A 21,825-nucleotide genomic window follows, 5' to 3' on the forward strand; every position below is an offset into this window, starting at 1 on the left:
CATACAGCCTTCTATCAGTATTTGCAGCTTTGTCATGCCTTCCAGACACAAATTAAGATTACTAAGGTAGATATCACTAATCACTATATCTGAGTTTAATCACTACAGCATCTAATACGAAGGGCCGTATTTCCTTCATTTACAGGATATTATTACCTTTGTATCTAGATAAGCATTCCATGTTGGTCATATCAAATGGGGAAGAGGATGTTGGCCCCATATCTGAAGAACAATGGAATGAAATACTAGAAACAACACCTATACTATTTCTATCTGAGTCCAAATTTTCCTTATCCACAGGGTATATAAGCCACCTAATATATTGTTTAAAATTGTTGCTCGGACTGAAGACTCATGTCCGAGATGTGATATGAATGGGGCCCAGCTGATGCATAGGCTATGGGAGTATGTTGATATAGGCCACTACTTTGTGAGAGTATTCGGGATACACAATGTTAGGGCCTGCGGAACGCACCAAATAATATAAGAGTAGATATGAGGTGCGTTCGCAGCCCGGGATCCACCCTGCAGAGATGGAACCTGCTACCAAGTAATGGCGGAACAAGATGGTGGAAGAACGCTTGCTCACACGTGGGTTAACTTCACCCAGTGTGAATGGAAGCGAACTCTGTTGCTTCACAGAGCCGCTAAAACAAACGCCCGAGTCTGTTGAACTCACAGAGCTCAGCTGGGTGAGCGCTAATTAAAGGTCACAGAACTCTGTCCCAGAGACACAGGACTAGAGTTCCTCTGGACCATCAGCTGTTATGATTAGGTAACCGAGGAGGATAGCAGGGGAATAGACTAGGCAACCAGATAACCAGAGAGGTTGGTAACTTAGCGGATTGCAAACCCCTAAACTGACAACACAACTAGAATTAGCCGTGGGACGTACCTACGATGCCCTAGACGCCTCGGCACAGCCAAAGAATTAACTAAGCCTACAGATAGAAAAGGGAAAGCTAAACTGCCCTGGAGTAGAACCCCAAAGGAATAGATAGCCCACGAAAATATATTGCCGATGAGACAAGATGAGGCACAAAACACAGGCAGAAAATAGAGTAAGCAAATGATGGGGCCCAAACTGTCTAGATAGAACAGGACAGGAAAGGATACTCTCTGCAATTATGCAAAAAACCCTAAGAAAAAATCCAACACGTCTGATATGCAAAAATACTGAGGCCACACGACCTCTCCCCCACTAGATCAGAACTCTGGTGTGAACTGGATGCAAAACAAAAGACACTGATATAACAGGGGATTAGAAATACTGAAAAAACTGACATGAGCTGTGACATAAGGAACAGAGTCCAGCACAGGTCCCAGCAGGGAACAAGGCTGGACTCACACCAGCAAAGCAGAAATCAGAGGAAGGCAAAAAAATGGATCAAATGCAAAAAGATTCAAGCAGACAAATAACTTATCTGAAAGATGCAGGACGAAGCAGGAGGCAAGCAGACTTCCAAAATGCTCAGGAAGAAAACCAAATCACCGGCAACAACTGAGGGAAGATTGCTCACTTAAATCTCTCCAGTCTGTAACACCCGACCTCCAATCATCCTCCTCAGGCGATTGACTTCTGTCAGCCAGACCAGCTCCATTACCAGCAGCAACCACCAGAGGGAGCCCAAACTCAGAAGCCAGGTCAAAAGTGTTCACAACAATCAGCGCTCAGCACCGCGGCTGCGGAGCCTGCAAAAGAACGGACTATCTAATCGCGCCAAGTGTGCACAGTATCACTTCGACGAAAGCCACTAACCACCCAGAGTGGGGAGGAAAGCGCTAGAGTTGCGCACGGCGGCTACTGCTACCTGGCACGGTACGACAGTGCCCTGAGCAGAGAGGCACAATCGGACACTAGAAAGTGCAGAGGACTGGGATGCACTGTGGCGTATAGCTTAGCCACTGACAGGCGCTGACTCTAACCTCAAAACCCTAACAACAGACACAACCAAGGGTAGTGGTTTCATAATGAGTCATTCACATTATCAAGCATCCGTCATCATACACACCATAAGCCACAAGAGTCTATACTACCGCGTGGCCGAGCGGCCATGCGACTCTTTTATAGCGGCGTCCTTCCGGGACCTTCCCAGTGGACCAATCCGAGCAGGAACGGGACCTGCGCATGTGACCTCCGACCTCCAATGAGAGGTCGTCACACGGGCATGCTCAGTAAGCAAAAGACAGGACTTAGTCCCAGAAGCGTCTTCTTGCTGCTGACTCAAGCATGATGTCATAGCAGAGCCAGAAGGAGCAACCAGACATTTAGCATCAGCGTGGGCAAGACGCTGGGACCGACGTCTTTGCTGAGCAGGAATCTCTGTGGCTGCAGAGGAATGGGAGACCGCAGAGAACATGGCTTGAGATTCCCCCTGTGCAATGTAGACAAATCTGAACTCATCATCTTTCCTCCATCTCACGTATCTTCCCTACCCTATCTATTATGGTAAACGGCTCTCTCCCGCACCTGAAATCCGCTGCCTTGGAATAACTCTCAACTCTGCCCTGTCCTTCAAACCACACATCCAAACTCTTGCCGCCTCCAACTCAAAAATATTACCAGGATCCATCCCTTCCTCAGCCCTCAATCTACTAAAACTCTTGTGCATGCCCTCATCATCTCCCGCTTTGATTACTGCAACACCCTCCTCTGTGGCCTCCCCGCCAACTCTCTTGCACCACTCCAGTATGTCCTCAACTCTGCTGCCCGACTAATCACCTCGCTACTCCCCTGTTTCTCCCCTATGAAAATCCCTCCACTGGCTCCCAATTCCCCAACAAATCCAGTTCAAACCACTAACACTGACCTGTAAAGTCATCCACAACCTGTCCCATCCATATATATGAAATAATCTCCCAATATCTTCCCTCACATAATCTTCGATCCTCCCAAGACCTCCTTCTCTCCTCCACACTTATTTATTCCTCACACAACCACCTCCAAGATTCCCCCCGAATATCCCCCATCCTCTGGAATTCCATGCCTCAACATGTCCGATTATTCACCACCCTCGGATCCTTCAGACGGAACTTGAAAACCCAGCTCTTCAGGAAAGCTTACAGCCTGCAATGACCATTCTCACCACCACCAGAGCTGCTGCACCTCCGAACTTCTGTCTCTTCCCCATTATCCTGTAGAATGTAAGTCTGCAAGGACAGGGTCCTCTCCCCTCTCTACCAGTCTGTCATTGTAAATTTGTTTACTGTTAACGATATCTATAACTTTGTATGTAATCCCTTCTCACGTACAGCACTATGGAATTAATGGCGCCATGTAAATAAATAATAATAATTTAAGATCCCCTGTGACTACTGTCACTCTGTGAATACTGTTTCTGGCCAGGAAATTGTTAACATTGCACTGGTTAGACCGTAATCCTACAATATTGGAGAAATTGAAAACTAAAATTAATAATACCATATGCTTGGATAGAGGTACTTACATTAAAAGGAACTCAAAAAAGTTTATAAATATATGGGAACAGTGGCTGGTCACCCCTGGGGTGGCATCTGTGGACCTACTCAGAATAACTGTACTAGACCGGTTGGCTATTACGGCTTTTTAAATATTGTATGTTGAGGACATATAGATACTAATTATTTTCTGCTCATAAACATGTTCCCATTCTTTGGGGAAATCTTCATTTGGACAAAATTGTTAACTTTGTTTGTCATGGAATACCCTGGCAGGTATAGGACTATATAAATTTTAAGGGTTAAACTTGTTTATTAAGTTTATTGTTTTTTGTACTATAATATATAATGTATGTAGTTGTCTATAAAATCAAATAATCAATAAAAATTATCTGATTTAAAAAAAAAGTTACTGTTGCATATAAATAGTATTATACCAACCCCTGGCGGTTTCCACCTTGTGATCTCTGCTCGTTGCATCCCAACACCCGCATTACTTTTGGTGTATACGTCAGGATGCAACATTCAGACACTGAGATGGTGGACCAGTCTGTGAACCTGTAGAGTCAGTGGGCTGGACTGGGGGGTGGTCCCTCTGTATACCGCGCAGTAACGTACAGACACAAAATGGAGACAATTTTCGGGTGCAACAGGTCCAAGTTTATTCTCTTGCCATCCACACGACGGCCTCACAGTACACCACAGTCCTGTTCCAGGCTCTCCGGTTACAGAACACTTTAACGTACCATACTCTCAATAGGGACGTATATGTACGTGTTGTCCCTTTTCACCCTTTGACGCTCTGACAGTTCCGTCACTGTGGCTGCCGTAGGCCTTTACACCAACAGTAATTTTACCGGTCATACGTCATTCCAAATACGGTGTCCTACACCCGGTGCCTCGTCTATACTGCGGTACTTCTTGTCAGGACCACCCCCCTGACTTCCTTTCTCCTCAGTCCCCTTGGTTGGGTTTTCCTCACAGTGGCACAACTGTCACAGTGTCCTTATCACTTGAGCTCCCCCTGGGGACTGGAACTTTTTGGAACCCTCCTTCAAATTTATATCTTTCTCGCTTCCCTATAACTCCGCCCCCATGACCAACGGTTTCTTAAGCCCTAAGCTGATGTCAAGTCGTATGGGCACACTCCTCCCTGCCCTCTAATGGTCATCCCAAGGTACTGCACGTCCACTACACTTTCCTAGCTGTTTCCCCACTGTAATAACTGACACCTGTCTAAACTGTGCAAACCTTCCTTTCTCTATTCTGACAAGTCCGTCTGTCCGTCAGGTCACCTTCCCTACAAACCAACCCCAGCAAGGGAAATATACCCTTGGGGGCCATGCTCAGCAGCCTTCCCAAGTTCACAGGGAGCCAATCAGACCGAGTTAACCCTCCTGACCCTTGATGGGGAGGCCCAGCAGACGGTTATGTACCGCCCACCAAGGGGTCGTGACACTGTGGAAAAGCCGAAAAGGTGATAAAAATCTTGGCTGATTTGCATGATGACACGACGGACATAGGGCACCTCCTCATGCGTTTGTTCTATCAGGTCCAAGGGGAAACTGAGACCATAGCTCAGTATGTTAATGTATTGCAGGAAGTGATGGCCCATATCACCAAGAAGACCCAAGACAGGCACCGAAGAAGTAATGCGGGACCAACTCGTTGCTGGACTGAAGGATCCCTCTCTGAAGCAGATCTTAAAGGAGAGTCCATGCCTGAATCCTGGTCTGGGCTTCCTTGAGGTCGGGGCTGAAGTTAGAGTCTCGGAGACCCCTGTTCTCACTGCCACAGTAAGGAGTCATGAAGTGGTCACCCCTGAGTCAACACTTACTGAGTCCAACTGGGTGCGGGAGATACATCAAGAGAATTGGAACATTTGAGGTGAGCTATGCAGCTTCAAGGGGACCCTTGTTGCCAATCCTCTAGCTGTTCACCTGGCCTCACATGAGGAAGGGGGCACATTTCAAGAGACTGTCCGAATCGAGAAGACGTAGCGACCATGGGGTTTCGAGCCTCAGGGGGTGGAAGAGAGAACTCTGAAGATATTGTCTCCGAGAGACCCATTACCTTGGCTGAATTCAATAGGGAATGCATTCACTTCTTGATGGACATGGGGTCTCAGGTGATCACAATGCCTGAGTCATATATCCAGAGTTATTTTCCCAAAGCTGCTCGCTCCAGAAAAGAACACAGCATCCGACGGGTGGTGGCTAATCAACTGCCTATCCCAGTAGCAGGAGCAGTGTGGATGTCTGTCCGGATGTGCGGGAAGGATCTGAGCAAAAAAGGAATAGTGTTGACAAAGGGGTCCGGAGGTGAAGGACCCATTGTAACCCTAGGCATGAATGTACTAAAAGTGGGACAATTCTTAGCCGACGGCCCCGATAAAAACAATTGGACCCGTGCTACCAGTGATCCGGCAAATAAGAAGGTGTTACAGCAACTAGTGAGTCAGCGAAATTCAGTAGTTATCCGCTGCCTCCCAATATCTCTGCAAAGTACTGATACCGCCCGAAGCCACAGTGACACTGCCAGTGGGGCTGACTGTACTCAATATGCTGGTACTGGCCGTACTGTATCCTTAGAGAGCGTGGATGTCCATATTGAGCTTATAGAGGGAGAAGAAACCGTGTGACAGGGACGAGTACCTGTGCGCTGTAAAAACTCAAGTGGAGCAATTCTACAGTTGATGCCCACACAAGAAGTGACCCGAGTTTGCATAATGCTGGAAGATATCCCCAGAGCTGATGCTATAGGACTGACACCTGTGGGAAGAGACTCATGGACCTTAGCGGTGTTGCTTGATAGGCAGGAAAACCAAAGTGAACCAATGACTGGACTTCACCTCTTGGAACAGATGGATGCCAGCCTCATAGTGTTTTCCTCGATGTAAGTTGGGAAGGTTGAACAGTTATTACAGCGATAACAAGAGGTGTTTGCACAGCATGAAGATGACTTTGGGTGCACCCATGCTATTCCTCATGACATCCCTACAGGAACCACTGCTCCCATTTGAGAGGGGTATCAACAGGTCCCACTTCAGATGTACCAGGAGGTAAAAGACCTGTTGGCCCACATGCTGTGCAATGTCGTAATGTAAAAGCCAGAGTCCCTGGGTGGACCCCATCATGTTTGTTTGGAAAAAGGAAGGTACACTGCGTGAGTTTCTGTGTGCACTACCAGAGACTGAACAAGTGTACTGTACGGGACTCTAATCCCTTGCCCAGAATTGAGGAGTCCCTATCTGCGTTAGGAAAAGCCAAATATTTTTCCTCACTTGATTTAGCCAGTGGCTACTGGCAAGTCCTGATGGCTGAGAAAGACTGCCAGAAAACAGGCTTTGTCCTCACTATGGGCATGTTCGAGTTCAATCGGATGTCTTTCGGACTGACGAATGCACCAGGAACCTTTCAGAGGTTGATGGAAAGATGCTTGGCAGACCTGAACTTTGAAGTCACTTTGATGTACCTGGATGACATAATCATTCATTAAGCCGTTTTTGAAGAGCATCTTCACCAGCTGGAGCAAGTGCTGTAGTGGATTCAAAGACAAGGATTAAAAATAAAGCCTCAGAAGTGTCATCTATTCAAGAGAGAAATTGAATACCTGAGACACACCGAGTATAGTGAGGGAATTTACCCCACCACAGAGAAGGTGGCTGTAGTACTGAAGTGACCCACGCCTACAGACCTATTAGAACTGTGAGCATTCCTAGTGCTAGCCAGATACTACCGCTGGTTCATAAGGGACTTCACCAAGATTGCGGTACCACTCAACAAATTGTTGCGGGGCACGGCTGGGGGAGCCAAATGTCAATCCATTCAATGGGGACCATTGAGGAAGCATTTCAATCATTGAAGATGGCATTGACAGATGCCCCAATCTTGGCCTACCCTGACTTCTTACAGTCCTTCGTGCTGTACACCGATGGAAGCCTATAAGGACTGGGGGCAGTATTGGCTCACGTACAATAAGGAAGAAAGCGGGTGATCATGTATGCCAGTAGGTCACAGAGACACAGAGAAGTATCCAGACAATTACAGTTTGTTCAGACTGAAGTTGCTTGGGCTGGTATGGGACGCTGAGTATTTGTTGGGGTCAGAAATACACGTGTGGATGAACAACAACCCCCTGGCCCAACGTAGAAACTGCAAAGCTGGGAGCACTTAAACAGTGGTGGGTAGCAAGGATGTCTAAATACCAGTACAGGATCTCCTATTGGTCCCAGAATATGCATGCAGACGCCTTATCCCAAGTCACCCAAGCCGGACCGATCACAGACATAGATGAAGAGCTTGAGGGTGATGAGTAACCGCTCAGGAGTCTAGAGAAGAGCCCAGACCCACCCAAATTCTTGACTGTTCAAGGGATGAGTTGATACACCTGCAACAGTCCAATCTGGAGCTGGCAAAACTGAGTAGGTGGGTCACTCTAATGCAAAGACCTGATCAGGAAGCTAGGGCTGCTTCATCCCCAAGGGCCATGCAGATCTTGGGCCAGTGGGAAAGGCTCTTCCTAAAAGATGGCCTGTTGTACCGAAGGATTCAATTCCCTTGAGAATTCGATGTTACCTGGCAAGTAGTGGCTCCGGAAGTGCTGATTATACAGCTGGCTAAAGAAGATCATGAGAGGGGGTGCCCATTTCAGTGTAGAGAAGACCTTGCGGTGGCTGCAACGACTGGTGTACTGGCCTCAACTGCAGCAGAAGGTTGAAGGAGTTTGGCGAAAATGTCACGGGTGTGAGCTGAACAAACCCCGGAACAGAGGGCTCCTATTCAGGCTAGCTGAACCTCTGTGCCTTTAGAGGTCCTGATCATCGACTATCAGATGATCGGAACTTCCTACAGTGGCTACGGGTATTGCTTGGTCATGACTGATCACTTCACCAAGTTCATGGTGGTGACTCTCATCCTGGATCAGACAGTCAAAGCTGCAGCCACAGACATCTGTCAGGAATTCATTCGCATATATGGATGCCCAAAGCGAATTCACTCCAACTAAGGAGCCTTCTTCCAGGGGTGAGTGATGGCTGAACTGTATTGTATCTAAGGAAATGACAAATCCAGAACCTGGTTGAGCAGAAGTTTCAGGAAGTGGAATATTCAAGTCGATCCCCAGTGTCAGGAGGACAAATTCTGCCAGGGGACCATGTATTGGTGCCGGTCAAACAACCCGGAAACAAGCTGGATCATCGTTGGGAGGCGGTACCCAACCAAGTAATGAGGAAGATTTACTCGAATAACTCAGTCTACAAGTTTTTTCCTGAGGGAAATGATGCTGTGGCACCTCGGATGTTGCACAGGAATATGCAGCGACCTTGCTCTTCTGAAGCATAAGACCACAACGAGGCTGGAACCCCAACAGAAGTGGCTGAGGTCACGTAAAGAGGAGTCTTAGAGGAAGAGGAAGAATGGCTTGCAGCGCCGATGAGTTCACCGGAGATGCCATTGCTGCTCTCGAGTGGGAGAGAAAACTAACTTGGAGTCAATTTACCACCTCCATTTTTCTGGGTCTCCAAGTACCTCAGACGCACCTCTACAGGAAGAGCACAGCAGGTCTGAGCAGGCTAACATTGGAATTCCCCCTAACTGTCTGGTCCCACATACAGCAGAAGATCAAGGAGTGCATTCAACTGTTGGATGAACTCAGCCTACCTGTGGGAACGACGAACTTGATAGAATTACACTCACCCGAGGGACTGGCGAGCAAAAAGGGGGAAAAATGTAACAAGAAGCTATGACATATCTGGAGGAATCTTGCAGGAGGTGCCATTGATGAGGAGAGGCTGCTATCTGCTGGCGAGCTGAAATCAAGTGGAACCAAAGTATGCTGGAAGATTTGCAAGTGAAGTGAGCTCATGTGCTGTACTGGATCAGGTGACCCACAGGAAGAACTTCCCTGCTATAAAACCTCTGCGCACCCATACATGAGGAGATTTGGCACTAGGGAAGGGAGCGGGGCAGACATGCTCCTGAGACACTGCTGACACCAGCGTGGCAAGCCTCAGCAGGGAATCTACGCCACCCAGGTGTTGTTCACTGCCTGGCAAGGTCTGGATTCCCCAGAAGATATCCCCAAGAATGGCTTACACTTGTCAGAGCCAGAAGCTGCGCTGGTCAAGTCTCCGAGGCCCGAATACGCCTGCCAAGAACTGATGCCTAGTCCTCTCCGACTTGAGCGTGAGAGACTTCTGCCGACTTCTACAACAGGAAAGGCATGCCTGCAATTGCAGAGGAATGGTGCAAGTAAGCAGGGACGTCACTTACAGCTATCATCAACAGTAACGGGATCATTTGGGACTTGGAGTACAGGTTGGGAGCGGGCCGGTTGGTATGTGGGAGGCTCAATGGGCTTTAATGGACTGCATCAGGAAGAGACGGGAAATGGGAAAACCTTTTGACCTCCGGTAGAACCAGAGCTTTGAGTGAGAACTCACATGGTGACTCCCAAGACTGGGCGCACCACCTTTGTGAAAAGGACACGAACATTAACTAGTGAAAGACTTTCTTGCTTATTCTAATCCTGTTGTTATTCCCTCTACTGTAAAATTGCATAGCTACTAACACTAATTGATTAAAAGTTACTGTAGTATATAAATAGCATTATATCAACCCCTGGCTGTTTCCGCCTCGTGATCTCTGCTCGTTACATCCAGACACCTGCATTACAGTGTAATGTGACATCTTCAGAATCTCTCACCTCTCCAGTAAGCCGGAAGAGGATCTCTAGGGTGAGCTGTAACATCCTCTCCGCCATCTTGTCTCTGTCCATATCCATCCTTGAGGGGTCTAGGCAGATTTTGTTGTAGATGTCAACGTAAAAGATAAAATTTATCAGGAACCTGAATGGAAAGAAGGTGAGATTATGTGCAATCATACAAAATACTATGGAAAAAACCCCAACAAATTACTGGGTTGGTGCTGATAGCTGAGAGCAATAACCTAAAATGTGGAGTTCAGACTGTAACACCATTACAGGCGCCTCTTCATTCCAAATCCAAAAAAACGATAGAGTTTTTATGTTGTTTAGACGTGAAACGTATATTGTAATCATTGTGTAATCTAGGCACGAGACGTCCTGATGGTTTAAATAAAAGAAATGAACTAATGTTCCATTACTAATATTTATTTATGTGTTAACTCAATTGTGTGTAACAATATAATAATGTTTTTAGTTCATTTTTCTCTCTGTTATAGTAGCATTGTGGGATATTATGTTTCAGGTGAGATGTTCTTATTTTAGGACCTTAATGAAACTGATCACCTGATCCAGTAGACCATCCTTATTGGCTACTTTAGCCTATACATGTTTGAGCTGCGAAACTAAGGCTAGCTATGACAAAGATCCACCTGTGATCGAAACGCGTTGCCGTTAGGCCGTTGTGTGTACACTCACTGTATTGGAGGATTTTTCTGCCAATCTATGATTTTTTAACATTGTTCCAGTAAAGAAAATCGATTTTATGGAGCTGGAACGTCAATCCTTTTGCTTCTTAGTTCCAGTGAACTCCTGGTATACCGCGACGCCCCTCCTAGATAACCTGGCACAGTGGGCCCAGGAACCATGTGCACCACCTGCGTGCGTAACACAGACATCAAGTATCTTTCTTCAGTTGGGATCACAAAAAAAGGTAAAAATGAATATAGAGTAAGGAGATATTGAATAATACAATTCAATACACGGCGTATTGGATTCCGCTATAAATCCAAAGAGAAAGAGGGACAAACTATGTATAGCCGCCACGGCAAAATACCTGACATGCCCATAACTGCACCCATAGCCAGACCCATTTACCATTTATTCCTACCCTGCCAGGAGGAGATGTCAGAAGGGGGCATGATGGCAGTCAGGGACATTCAGCAGACTGCCCGGGATGACAGGACATAGACCCAAATCTGGGACTGTTCTGCTGTACTCGGGATGGTTGGGACCTATGGATTTATTGTTCATTCCTTCATATTGGAGCAGCCAGAACTTTTTCATTTTTACATAAGGTTCACTATATGAGGTCTCGCTTTTTGAGTGCGATGAGCTGTAGTTTATTTTTGTAAAGGCCATTGTGCCAAACACGTCTGTTAGGCTGTGTTCACTGTAAGGTAGCGCTGTCATTCGGGTAGGGGATACTCGCTTGGCAGCCAAATAACCACATCCGGCACGGGATTTCCATAAAACAATCACAGTCCATGCTGTTTATTTAGGCATCATAAACCATGACCAGCAACATAAAGTTCATATTAACAGCATAGCGTCCATGACAGAGCTTCACTCTGTTATCCCTGTGGTCACACAGGTTGTGCCATGTCCAGCACACAGGCTCTCTTAGCCTCACAGTTATATCCCTTCTCAGGGTGTACCTCATGGCTGCTTCTCCATACTGCAGACATCCATTCCCTCCAGGGAACTATCAGGCACATGCAGCCATTAAACACAGCGTTCACTTGCTGTCAGGAAGACAGCCCCATCTCTCTCAGACGTCCCGAAAACAGACCAACCAGGTCCCAGCATTCACTCCATGTGACCTACCCTGGCCACCTTATATGGTCCGTAGCCACACCCACCAGGTCACATGGCTATGACCTCATCACAGGTCCTTCAACCACTCATACACACTATACAATAGCGTTCTTAAACACACCCCCTGGGTGGGTTTGTAGGTAACTGGTCCTGCCTGTCTCACCAGCTACCTGGAGACTTCTCCCTGACACATTGGAACGAAAGCTCAGCTCTGCAGATCAGCACATAAGCAAGCCTCCATCCCAAGGCGACCCACCTTGAGATACATAACGATCCTTTAGCACCCTGCTCCTGTTACCACTCTGGACAAGGCTATCCATTCGTCCTGGGACACCCACACAGCGCCCCCTAGCAGACACAGTGGTCACTACACCACATCACACATAACCTGCAACGTTTAGTATTTAACGCACTTCTTCTATACAGACGTGGGAAGGATGGCTAAGGTAAATGTTATTATTTTTCCTATTTTGTGCTGTATGACTACCTGGATTAAAGGTATAAATATTCAAAGTTTGAAAATTGTTAATTTTTCAAAATTTGTCAAAACGTCTGATATTTTCTTATAAATAAAAGCAAAACATATAAACCTAAATTTACCACTAACAAAATACAATGACTCATGAAAAAAACAATCTTAAAAATGACTGAAATATTGTTTGCCACATTCTGTAAATTGACATGTCAGATTTGAAAATTTTGGCTTGGGCACTAAGCGGATAAAAAAAACTGCAATAAATTATTATTCTAAAGGTTCTTTGTTATTTTATAAGAAAAAAAAAGTCTGACTTTCATTTTAGCTCTAGAATGCAGGTACATAGAGATACACTGGTATATAGAAATGCATCTCTATGTACCAGCACAAGAAGTTGTGTGTTTGAATCACCAGGGCCCAGACTTGAAGAAAAGTGAAGAAAGAGTTAGAGCACAGAGATGCCGGTATCCCCCAGAGTCAGAGAAGGAACTACTAACCACAGAGAGCTGGGAGGAGAGGAGGCGACTTACAGACACAGAGTGAGAGGCGGGACGTTACCGTGAACGCCCGGGACAGCTCCCCCAAATTGGGACTGTGCTGCTAGATGTTTGGAAGCAACGAATAATGGGGAGTGTCCCACACCGACCTCCACCTGCAGAGCCACACTCCACATAGAGAATAATGGACCCTCCAGCACCGACCTCCACCCGCAGAGCCGCACTCCACATAGAGAATAATGGAGCCTCCGGCACCGACCTCCACCCGCAGAGCCGCACTCCACATAGAGAATAATGGAGCCTCCGGCATCTACCTCCACCCACAGAGCCGCACTCCACATACAGAATAATGGAGCCTCCGGCACCGACCTCCACCCGCAGAGCCACACTCCACATAGAGAATAATGGGGCCTCCGGCACCTACCTCCACCCGCAGAGCCACACTCCACATAGAGAATAATGGAGCCTCCAGCACCGACCTCCACCAGCACAGCCGCACTCCACATAAAGAATAATGGAGCCTCCAGCACCGACCTCCACCCGCAGAGCCGCTCTCCACATAGAGAATAATGGAGCCTCCAGCACCGACCTCCACCAGCACAGCCGCACTCCACATAAAGAATAATGGAGCCTCCAGCACCGACCTCCACCCGCAGAGTCGCACTCCACATAGAGAATAATGGAGCCTCCGGCACCGACCTCCAACCCACAGAGCCGCACTCCACATAGAGAATAATGGAGCCTCCAGCACTGACCTCCACCCGCAGAGCCACACTCCACATAGAGAATAATGGAGCCTCCGGCACCGACCTCCACCCGCAGAGCCGCACTCCACACAGAGAATAATGGAGCCTCCTGCACCGACCTCCACCCGCAGAGCCGCACTCCACATAGAGAATAATGGAGCCTCCAGCACCGACCTCCACCAGCACAGCCGCACTCCACATAGAGAATAATGGAGCCTCCAGCACCGACCTCCACCCGCAGAGCAGCACTCCACATAGAGAATAATGGAGCCTCCGGCACCGACCTCCACCCGCAGAGCCACACTCCACATAGAGAATAATGGAGCCTCAGGCACCGACCTCCACCCGCAGAGCTGCACTCCACATCTATATATATATATATATATAAAACTGAATGTATGTATATGTGTATCACCAACCAATCACGAAGCATCTTTAATTTCACCAGAGCTGTTCAAAAGAAAGTGAGCTGTGATTGGTTGCTATGAGCAACAGATTTCCTTGCAACCAATCACTAAGCATCTCTCATTTCACCACAGCTGGTTAAAAGAAGTTGAGCTGTGATTGGTTGCTATGAGCCACGGTTTTCCCACTTGACAACACCTCAGCAGACACTGACATGGTGGGAGAAATCTAGCATCCCTGGGAACATAAGCTCCAAGCCATTGTCTGCCCCAAAGAAAGGAGCACAGAGCACTTTGGTTTTGACCCCAGGCCTCTCTTATAGGGATCCCCGGAATGGAAGTTGGGATCGTTCCACTCAGCTCTGTGGTTCTGATCCCAGGGTCTCTTAAAGGGATCATTGGTATGGAAGTTAGAGCAAATCCACTCTGCGCTTTGGTACTGACCCCAGGCCTTTCTTAAAGGGATCTCCGGTATGGAAGTCAGGGCAAATTCATCCAGCGCTTTGGTTCTGACCCCAGGCCTTTCTTAAAGGGATCTCCGGTATGCAAGTAAGGGCAAATCCACTCATCCCTCTGGTTCTGATCCCAGGCTCTCTTGAAGGGATCCCCGGTATGGAAGTTGGGCAAATCCACTCTGCGCTTTGGTACTGACCCCTTGCCTCTCTTAAAGGGATCTCTGGTATGGAAGTTAGGGTAAATCCCTCAGCGCTCTGATTCTCACCCCAGGCCTCTCTTAAAGGGATCCCTGGTATGGAAGTTAGGACCGTTCCACTCAGCGCTCTGGTTCTGGCCCCAGGCTGACGTGGGATATTAGGGGGAATAGTCCGGTGGCTCTGGCTGACGGGATGATGTGGGATATTAGGGGTAGTAGTCCGGTGGCTCTGGCTGACGGGATGATGTGGGATATTAGGGGGAATAGTCCGGTGGCTCTGGCTGACGGGATGATGTGGGATATTAGGGGGAATAGTCCGGTGGCTCTGGCTGACGGGATGAGGTGGGATATTAGGGGTAGTAGTCCAATGGCTCTGGCTGATGGGATGATGTGGGATATTAGGGGTAGTAGTCCGGTAGCTCTGGCTGACGGGATGATGTGGGATATTAGAGGTAGTAGTCCGGTGGCTCTGGCTGACGGGATGATGTGGCATATTAGTGGTAGTAGTCCGGTGGCTCTGGCTGACGGGATGATGTGGGATATTAGGGGGAATAGTCCGGTGGCTCTGGCTGACGGAATGATGTGGGATATTAGGGGTAGTAGTCTGGTGGCTCTGGCTGACGGAATGATGTGGGATATTAGGGGTAGTAGTCTGGTGGCTCTGGCTGACGGAATGATGTGGGATATTAGGGGTAGTAGTCCGGTGGTTCTGGCTGACGGGATGATGTGGGATATTAGGGGTAGTAGTCCAGTGGCTCTGGCTGACGGGATGATGTGGGATATTAGGGGGAATAGTCCGGTGGCTCTGGCTGACGGGATGATGTGGGATATTAGGGGTAGTAGTCTGGTGGCTCTGGCTGATGGGATGATGTGGGATATTAGGGGTAGTAGTCCAATGGCTCTGGCTGACGGGATGATGTGGGATATTAGGGGGAATAGTCCGGTGGCTCTGGCTGACGGGATGAGGTGGGATATTAGGGGTAGTAGTCCAGTGGCTCTGGCTGACGGGATGATGTGGGATATTAGGGGGAATAGTCCGGTGGCTCTGGCTGACGGGATGAGGTGGGATATTAGGGGTAGTAGTCCAATGGCTCTGGCTGATGGGATGATGTGGGATATTAGGGGTAGTAGTCCGGTAGCTCTGGCTGACGGAATGATGTGGGATATTAGAGGTAGTAGTCCGGTGGCTCTGGCTGACGGGATGATGTGGCATATTAGTGGTAGTAGTCCGGTGGCTCTGGCTGACGGGATGATGTGGGATATTAGGGGGAATAGTCCGGTGGCTCTGGCTGACGGAATGATGTGGGATATTAGGGGTAGTAGTCTGGTGGCTCTGGCTGACGGAATGATGTGGGATATTAGGGGTAGTAGTCCGGTGGTTCTGGCTGACGGGATGATGTGGGATATTAGGGGTAGTAGTCCAGTGGCTCTGGCTGACGGGATGATGTGGGATATTAGGGGGAATAGTCCGGTGGCTCTGGCTGACGGGATGATGTGGGATATTAGGGGTAGTAGTCTGGTGGCTCTGGCTGATGGGATGATGTGGGATATTAGGGGTAGTAGTCCAATGGCTCTGGCTGACGGGATGATGTGGGATATTAGGGGGAATAGTCCGGTGGCTCTGGCTGACGGGATGAGGTGGGATATTAGGGGTAGTAGTCCAGTGGCTCTGGCTGACGGGATGATGTGGGATATTAGGGGGAATAGTCCGGTGGCTCTGGCTGACGGGATGAGGTGGGATATTAGGGGTAGTAGTCCAATGGCTCTGGCTGATGGGATGATGTGGGATATTAGGGGTAGTAGTCCGGTAGCTCTGGCTGACGGAATGATGTGGGATATTAGAGGTAGTAGTCCGGTGGCTCTGGCTGACGGGATGATGTGGCATATTAGTGGTAGTAGTCCGGTGGCTCTGGCTGACGGGATGATGTGGGATATTAGGGGGAATAGTCCGGTGGCTCTGGCTGACGGAATGATGTGGGATATTAGGGGTAGTAGTCTGGTGGCTCTGGCTGACGGAATGATGTGGGATATTAGGGGTAGTAGTCTGGTGGCTCTGGCTGACGGAATGATGTGGGATATTAGAGGTAGTAGTCCGGTGGTTCTGGCTGACGGGATGATGTGGGATATTAGGGGTAGTAGTCCAGTGGCTCTGGCTGACGGGATGATGTGGGATATTAGGGGGAATAGTCCGGTGGCTCTGGCTGACGGGATGATGTGGGATATTAGGGGTAGTAGTCTGGTGGCTCTGGCTGACGGGATAATGTTGGATATTAGAGGTAGTAGTCTGGTGGTTCTTGCTGATGGGATGATGTGGGATATTAGGGGTAGTAGTCCGGCGGCTGTGACGGGATGATGTGGGATATTAGTGGTAGTTGTCTGGTGGCCCTGGCTGATGGGATGATGTGGGATATTAGGCGTAGTAGGCCGGTGGCTTTGACGGGATGATGTGGGATATTAGGGGTAGTAGTCCGGTGGCTCTGGCTGACGGGATAATGTGGGATATTAGAGGTAGTAGTCCGGTGGCTCTGGCTGACGGGATGATGTGGGATATTAGAGGTAGTAGTCCGGTGGCTCTGGCTGACGGGATGATGTGGGATATTAGTGGTAGTAGTCCGGTGGCTCTGGCTGACGGGATAATGTGGGATATTAGAGGTAGTAGTCCGGTGGCTCTGGCTGACGGGATGATGTGGGATATTAGTGGTAGTAGTCTGGTGGCTCTTGCTGACGGGATGATGTGGGATATTAGGGATAGTAGTCCGGCAGCTGTGACGGGAAGATGTGGGATATTAGGGGTAGTAGTCCAGTGGCTCTGGCTGATGGGATGATGTGGGATATTAGGGGTAGTAGTCCAGTGGCTCTGGCTGATGGGATGATGTGGGATATTAGGGGTAGTAGTCCGGCAGCTGTGATGGGATGATGTGGGATATTAGGGGTAGTAGTCCAGTGGCTCTTGCTGACGGGATGATGTGGGATATTAGGGATAGTAGTCCGGCAGCTGTGACGGGATGATGTGGGATATTAGGGGTAGTAGTCCAGTGGCTCTGGCTGATGGGATGATGTGGGATATTAGGGGTAGTAGTCCGGTGGCTCTTGCTGACGGGATGATGTGGGATATTAGGGGTAGTAGTCCAGTGGCTCTTGCTGACGGGATGATGTGGGATATTAGGGATAGTAGTCCGGCAGCTGTGACGGGATGATGTGGGATATTAGGGGTAGTAGTCCAGTGGCTCTGGCTGACGGGATGATGTGGGATATTAGGGATAGTAGTCCGGCAGCTGTGACGGGATGATGTGGGATATTAGGGGTAGTAGTCCAGTGGCTCTGGCTGATGGGATGATGTGGGATATTAGGGGTAGTAGTCCAGTGGCTCTGGCTGATGGGATGATGTGGGATATTAGGGGTAGTAGTCCGGTGGCTCTGGCTGACGGGATGATGTGGGATATTAGAGGTAGTAGTCCGGTGGCTCTGGCTGACGGGATGATGTGGGATATTAGAGGTAGTAGTCCGGTGGCTCTGGCTGATGGGATGATGTGGGATATTAGAGGTAGTAGTCCGGTGGCTCTGGCTGACGGGATGATGTGGGATATTAGTGGTAGTAGTCCGGTGGCTCTGGCTGATGGGATGATGTGGGATATTAGGGGTAGTAGTCCGGTGGCTCTGGCTGACGGGATGATGTGGGATATTAGTGGTAGTAGTCCGGTGGCTCTGGCTGACGGGATAATGTGGGATATTAGAGGTAGTAGTCCGGTGGCTCTGGCTGACGGGATGATGTGGGATATTAGTGGTAGTAGTCCGGTGGCTCTGGCTGATGGGATGATGTGGGATATTAGTGGTAGTAGTCCGGTGGCTCTTGCTGACGTGATGATGTGGGATATTAGGGATAGTAGTCCAGCAGCTGTGACGGGAAGATGTGGGATATAAGTGGTAGTAGTCCGGTGGCTCTGGCTGATGGGATGATGTGGGATATTAGGGGTAGTAGTCCGGTGGCTCTGGCTGACGGGATGATGTGGGATATTAGGGGTAGTAGTCCGGTGGCTCTGGCTGACGGGATGATGTGGGATATTAGGGGTAGTAGGCCGGTGGCTTTGACAGGATGATGTGGGATATTAGGGGTAGTAGTCTGGTGGCTCTGACTGACGGGATGATGTGGGATATTAGGGGTAGTAGTCCGGTAGCTCTGGCTGACGGCATGATGTGGGATATTAGGGGTAGTAGTCCGGTAGCTCTGGCTAACGGGATGATGTGGGATATTAGGGGTAGTAGTCTGGTGGCTCTGGCTGATGGGATGATGTGGGATATTAGGGGTAGTAGTCCGGTAGCTCTGGCTGACGGGATGATGTGGGATATTAGGGGTAGTAGTCCGGTAGCTCTGGCTGACGGGATGATGTGGGATATTAGGGGTAGTAGTCCAGTGGCTCTGACTGACGGGATGATGTGGGATATTAGAGGTAGTAGTCTGGTGGCTCTTGCTGATGGGATGATGTGGGATATTAGGGGTAGTAGTCCGGCAGCTGTGACGGGAAGATGTGGGATATTAGGGATAGTAGTCCGGCAGCTGTGACGGGATGATGTGGGATATTAGGGGTAGTAGTCTGGTAGCTCTGGCTGACGGGATGATGTGGGATATTAGGGGTAGTAGTCTGGTAGCTCTGGCTGACGGGACGATGTGGGATATTAGGGGCAGTAGTCCGGTGGTTCTGGCTGACGGGATGATGTGGGATATTAGGGGTAGTAGTCCGGTGGCTCTGGATGACGGGATGTTGTGGGATATTAGGGGTAGTAGGCCGGTGGCTCTGGCTGACGGGATGATGTGGCATATTAGTGGTAGTAGTCCGGTGGCTCTGGCTGACGGGATGATGTGGGATATTAGGGATAGTAGTCCGGTGGCTCTGGCTGATGGAATGATGTGGGATATTAGGGGGAATAGTCCGGTGGCTCTGGCTGACGGAATGATGTGGGATATTAGGGGTAGTAGTCTGGTGGCTCTGGCTGATGGAATGATGTGGGATATTAGGGGTAGTAGTCCGGTGGTTCTGGCTGACGGGATGATGTGGGATATTAGGGGTAGTAGTCCGGTGGCTCTGGCTGACGGGATGATGTGGGATATTAGGGGGAATAGTCCGGTGGCTCTGGCTGACGGGATGATGTGGGATATTAGTGGTAGTAGTCTGGTGGCTCTGGCTGATGGGATAATGTTGGATATTAGAGGTAGTAGTCTGGTGGTTCTTGCTGATGGGATGATGTGGGATATTAGGGGTAGTAGTCCGGCGGCTGTGACGGGATGATGTGGGATATTAGTGGTAGTTGTCTGGTGGCCCTGGCTGATGGGATGATGTGGGATATTAGGCGTAGTAGGCCGGTGGCTTTGACGGGATGATGTGGGATATTAGGGGTAGTAGTCCAGTGGCTCTGGCTGATGGGATGATGTGGGATATTAGAGGTAGTAGTCCGGTGGCTCTGGCTGACGGGATAATGTGGGATATTAGAGGTAGTAGTCCGGTGGCTCTGGCTGACGGGATGATGTGGGATATTAGTGGTAGTAGTCCGGTGGCTCTGGCTGACGGGATAATGTGGGATATTAGAGGTAGTAGTCCGGTGGCTCTGGCTGACGGGATGATGTGGGATATTAGTGGTAGTAGTCCGGTGGCTCTGGCTGATGGGATGATGTGGGATATTAGTGGTAGTAGTCCGGTGGCTCTGGCTGATGGGATGATGTGGGATATTAGTGGTAGTAGTCTGGTGGCTCTTGCTGACGGGATGATGTGGGATATTAGGGATAGTAGTCCGGCAGCTGTGACGGGAAGATGTGGGATATTAGTGGTAGTAGTCCGGTGGCTCTGGCTGATGGGATGATGTGGGATATTAGTGGTAGTAGTCCGGTGGCTCTGGCTGACGGGATGATGTGGGATATTAGGGGTAGTAGTCCGGTGGCTCTGGCTGACGGGATGATGTGGGATATTAGTGGTAGTAGTCTGGTGGCCCTGGCTGACGGGATGATGTTGGATATTAGGGGTAGTAGGCCGGTGGCTCTGGCTGATGGGATGATGTGGGATATTAGGGGTAGTAGTCCGGTAGCTCTGGCTGACGGGATGATGTGGGATATTAGGGGTAGTAGTCCGGTAGCTCTGGCTGACGGGATGATGTGGGATATTAGGGGTAGTAGTCCAGTGGCTCTGACTGACGGGATGATGTGGGATATTAGAGGTAGTAGTCTGGTGGCTCTTGCTGATGGGATGATGTGGGATATTAGGGGTAGTAGTACGGCAGCTGTGACGGGAAGATGTGGGATATTAGGGATAGTAGTCCGGCAGCTGTGACGGGATGATGTGGGATATTAGGGGTAGTAGTCTGGTAGCTCTAGCTGACGGGATGATGTGGGATATTAGGGGTAGTAGTCTGGTAGCTCTGGCTGACGGGACAATGTGGGATATTAGGGGCAGTAGTCCGGTGGTTCTGGCTGACGGGATGATGTGGGATATTAGGGGTAGTAGTCCGGTGGCTCTGGATGACGGGATGTTGTGGGATATTAGGGGTAGTAGGCCGGTGGCTCTGGCTGACGGGATGATGTGGGATATTAGGGGTAGTAGTCCAGTAGCTCTGGCTGACAGGATGATGTGGGATATTATAGTGAATGTGGCTATGCGGAGTGGGCGGGGCTATACACTCAGCTTTATATATATACTGTAGATATAATCATTATAATTTACTGTAGCTAGTTACTATGCCCGGGCAGCACCGGGCTCTTCAGATTCCGACACCTACCTCCACCCGCAGAGCCGCACTCCACATATGGCCGTTCTGTGCGCACAGGACCTGTGATGAGGTCACATGAGGGGAGGAGTCAGGGGTCACATGATGGGAAGTAAAGGGGTTGGAATCAGAGAAGATATATTGCTGTTCCCCATATGACATACATATAGATGTTTGCAGTGGATGGGGTGAATGCTGCCCCCATTGTGGTGCCCTGTTTTTGTACAGAATAGGAGCCATTAAAAGAAAAATAATTATTTTGGAGCAGGATATTAATGGCTATAACTAAAAATTTCTGCATTTCTGCTGAATAATTGCGGTTGACCTGTAAGTGATACCTCAATATCGATGCTGGGGTAAAGAC

The 21,825-nt window shown here is 49.1% G+C and overlaps 1 protein-coding gene across 1 annotated transcript in view; it reads right to left on the minus strand.

Annotated features, from left to right (window-relative positions):
- The window catches only part of LOC141094353 (uncharacterized), a 64,060-nt gene extending 42,537 nt beyond the window's left edge, over positions 1-21,523 (minus strand). Inside the window, exons 1-2 of the mRNA XM_073580191.1 lie at positions 21,474-21,523; positions 10,123-10,264 (exon numbers count right to left, since the gene is read on the minus strand). Coding sequence (XP_073436292.1) covers positions 10,123-10,200 — 78 coding nt within the window. The 5' untranslated portion in view covers positions 10,201-10,264; positions 21,474-21,523. The remainder of the gene's footprint in view (positions 1-10,122; positions 10,265-21,473) is intronic.
- Positions 21,524-21,825: the final 302 nt, after the last annotated feature.

The sequence above is a fragment of the Dendrobates tinctorius genome, unplaced genomic scaffold, assembly GCF_039654945.1.
Source record: "Dendrobates tinctorius isolate UK_male_01 unplaced genomic scaffold, ASM3965494v1 ptg000063l, whole genome shotgun sequence".
In the NCBI taxonomy this organism is placed as follows: Eukaryota; Metazoa; Chordata; class Amphibia; order Anura; family Dendrobatidae; genus Dendrobates; species Dendrobates tinctorius.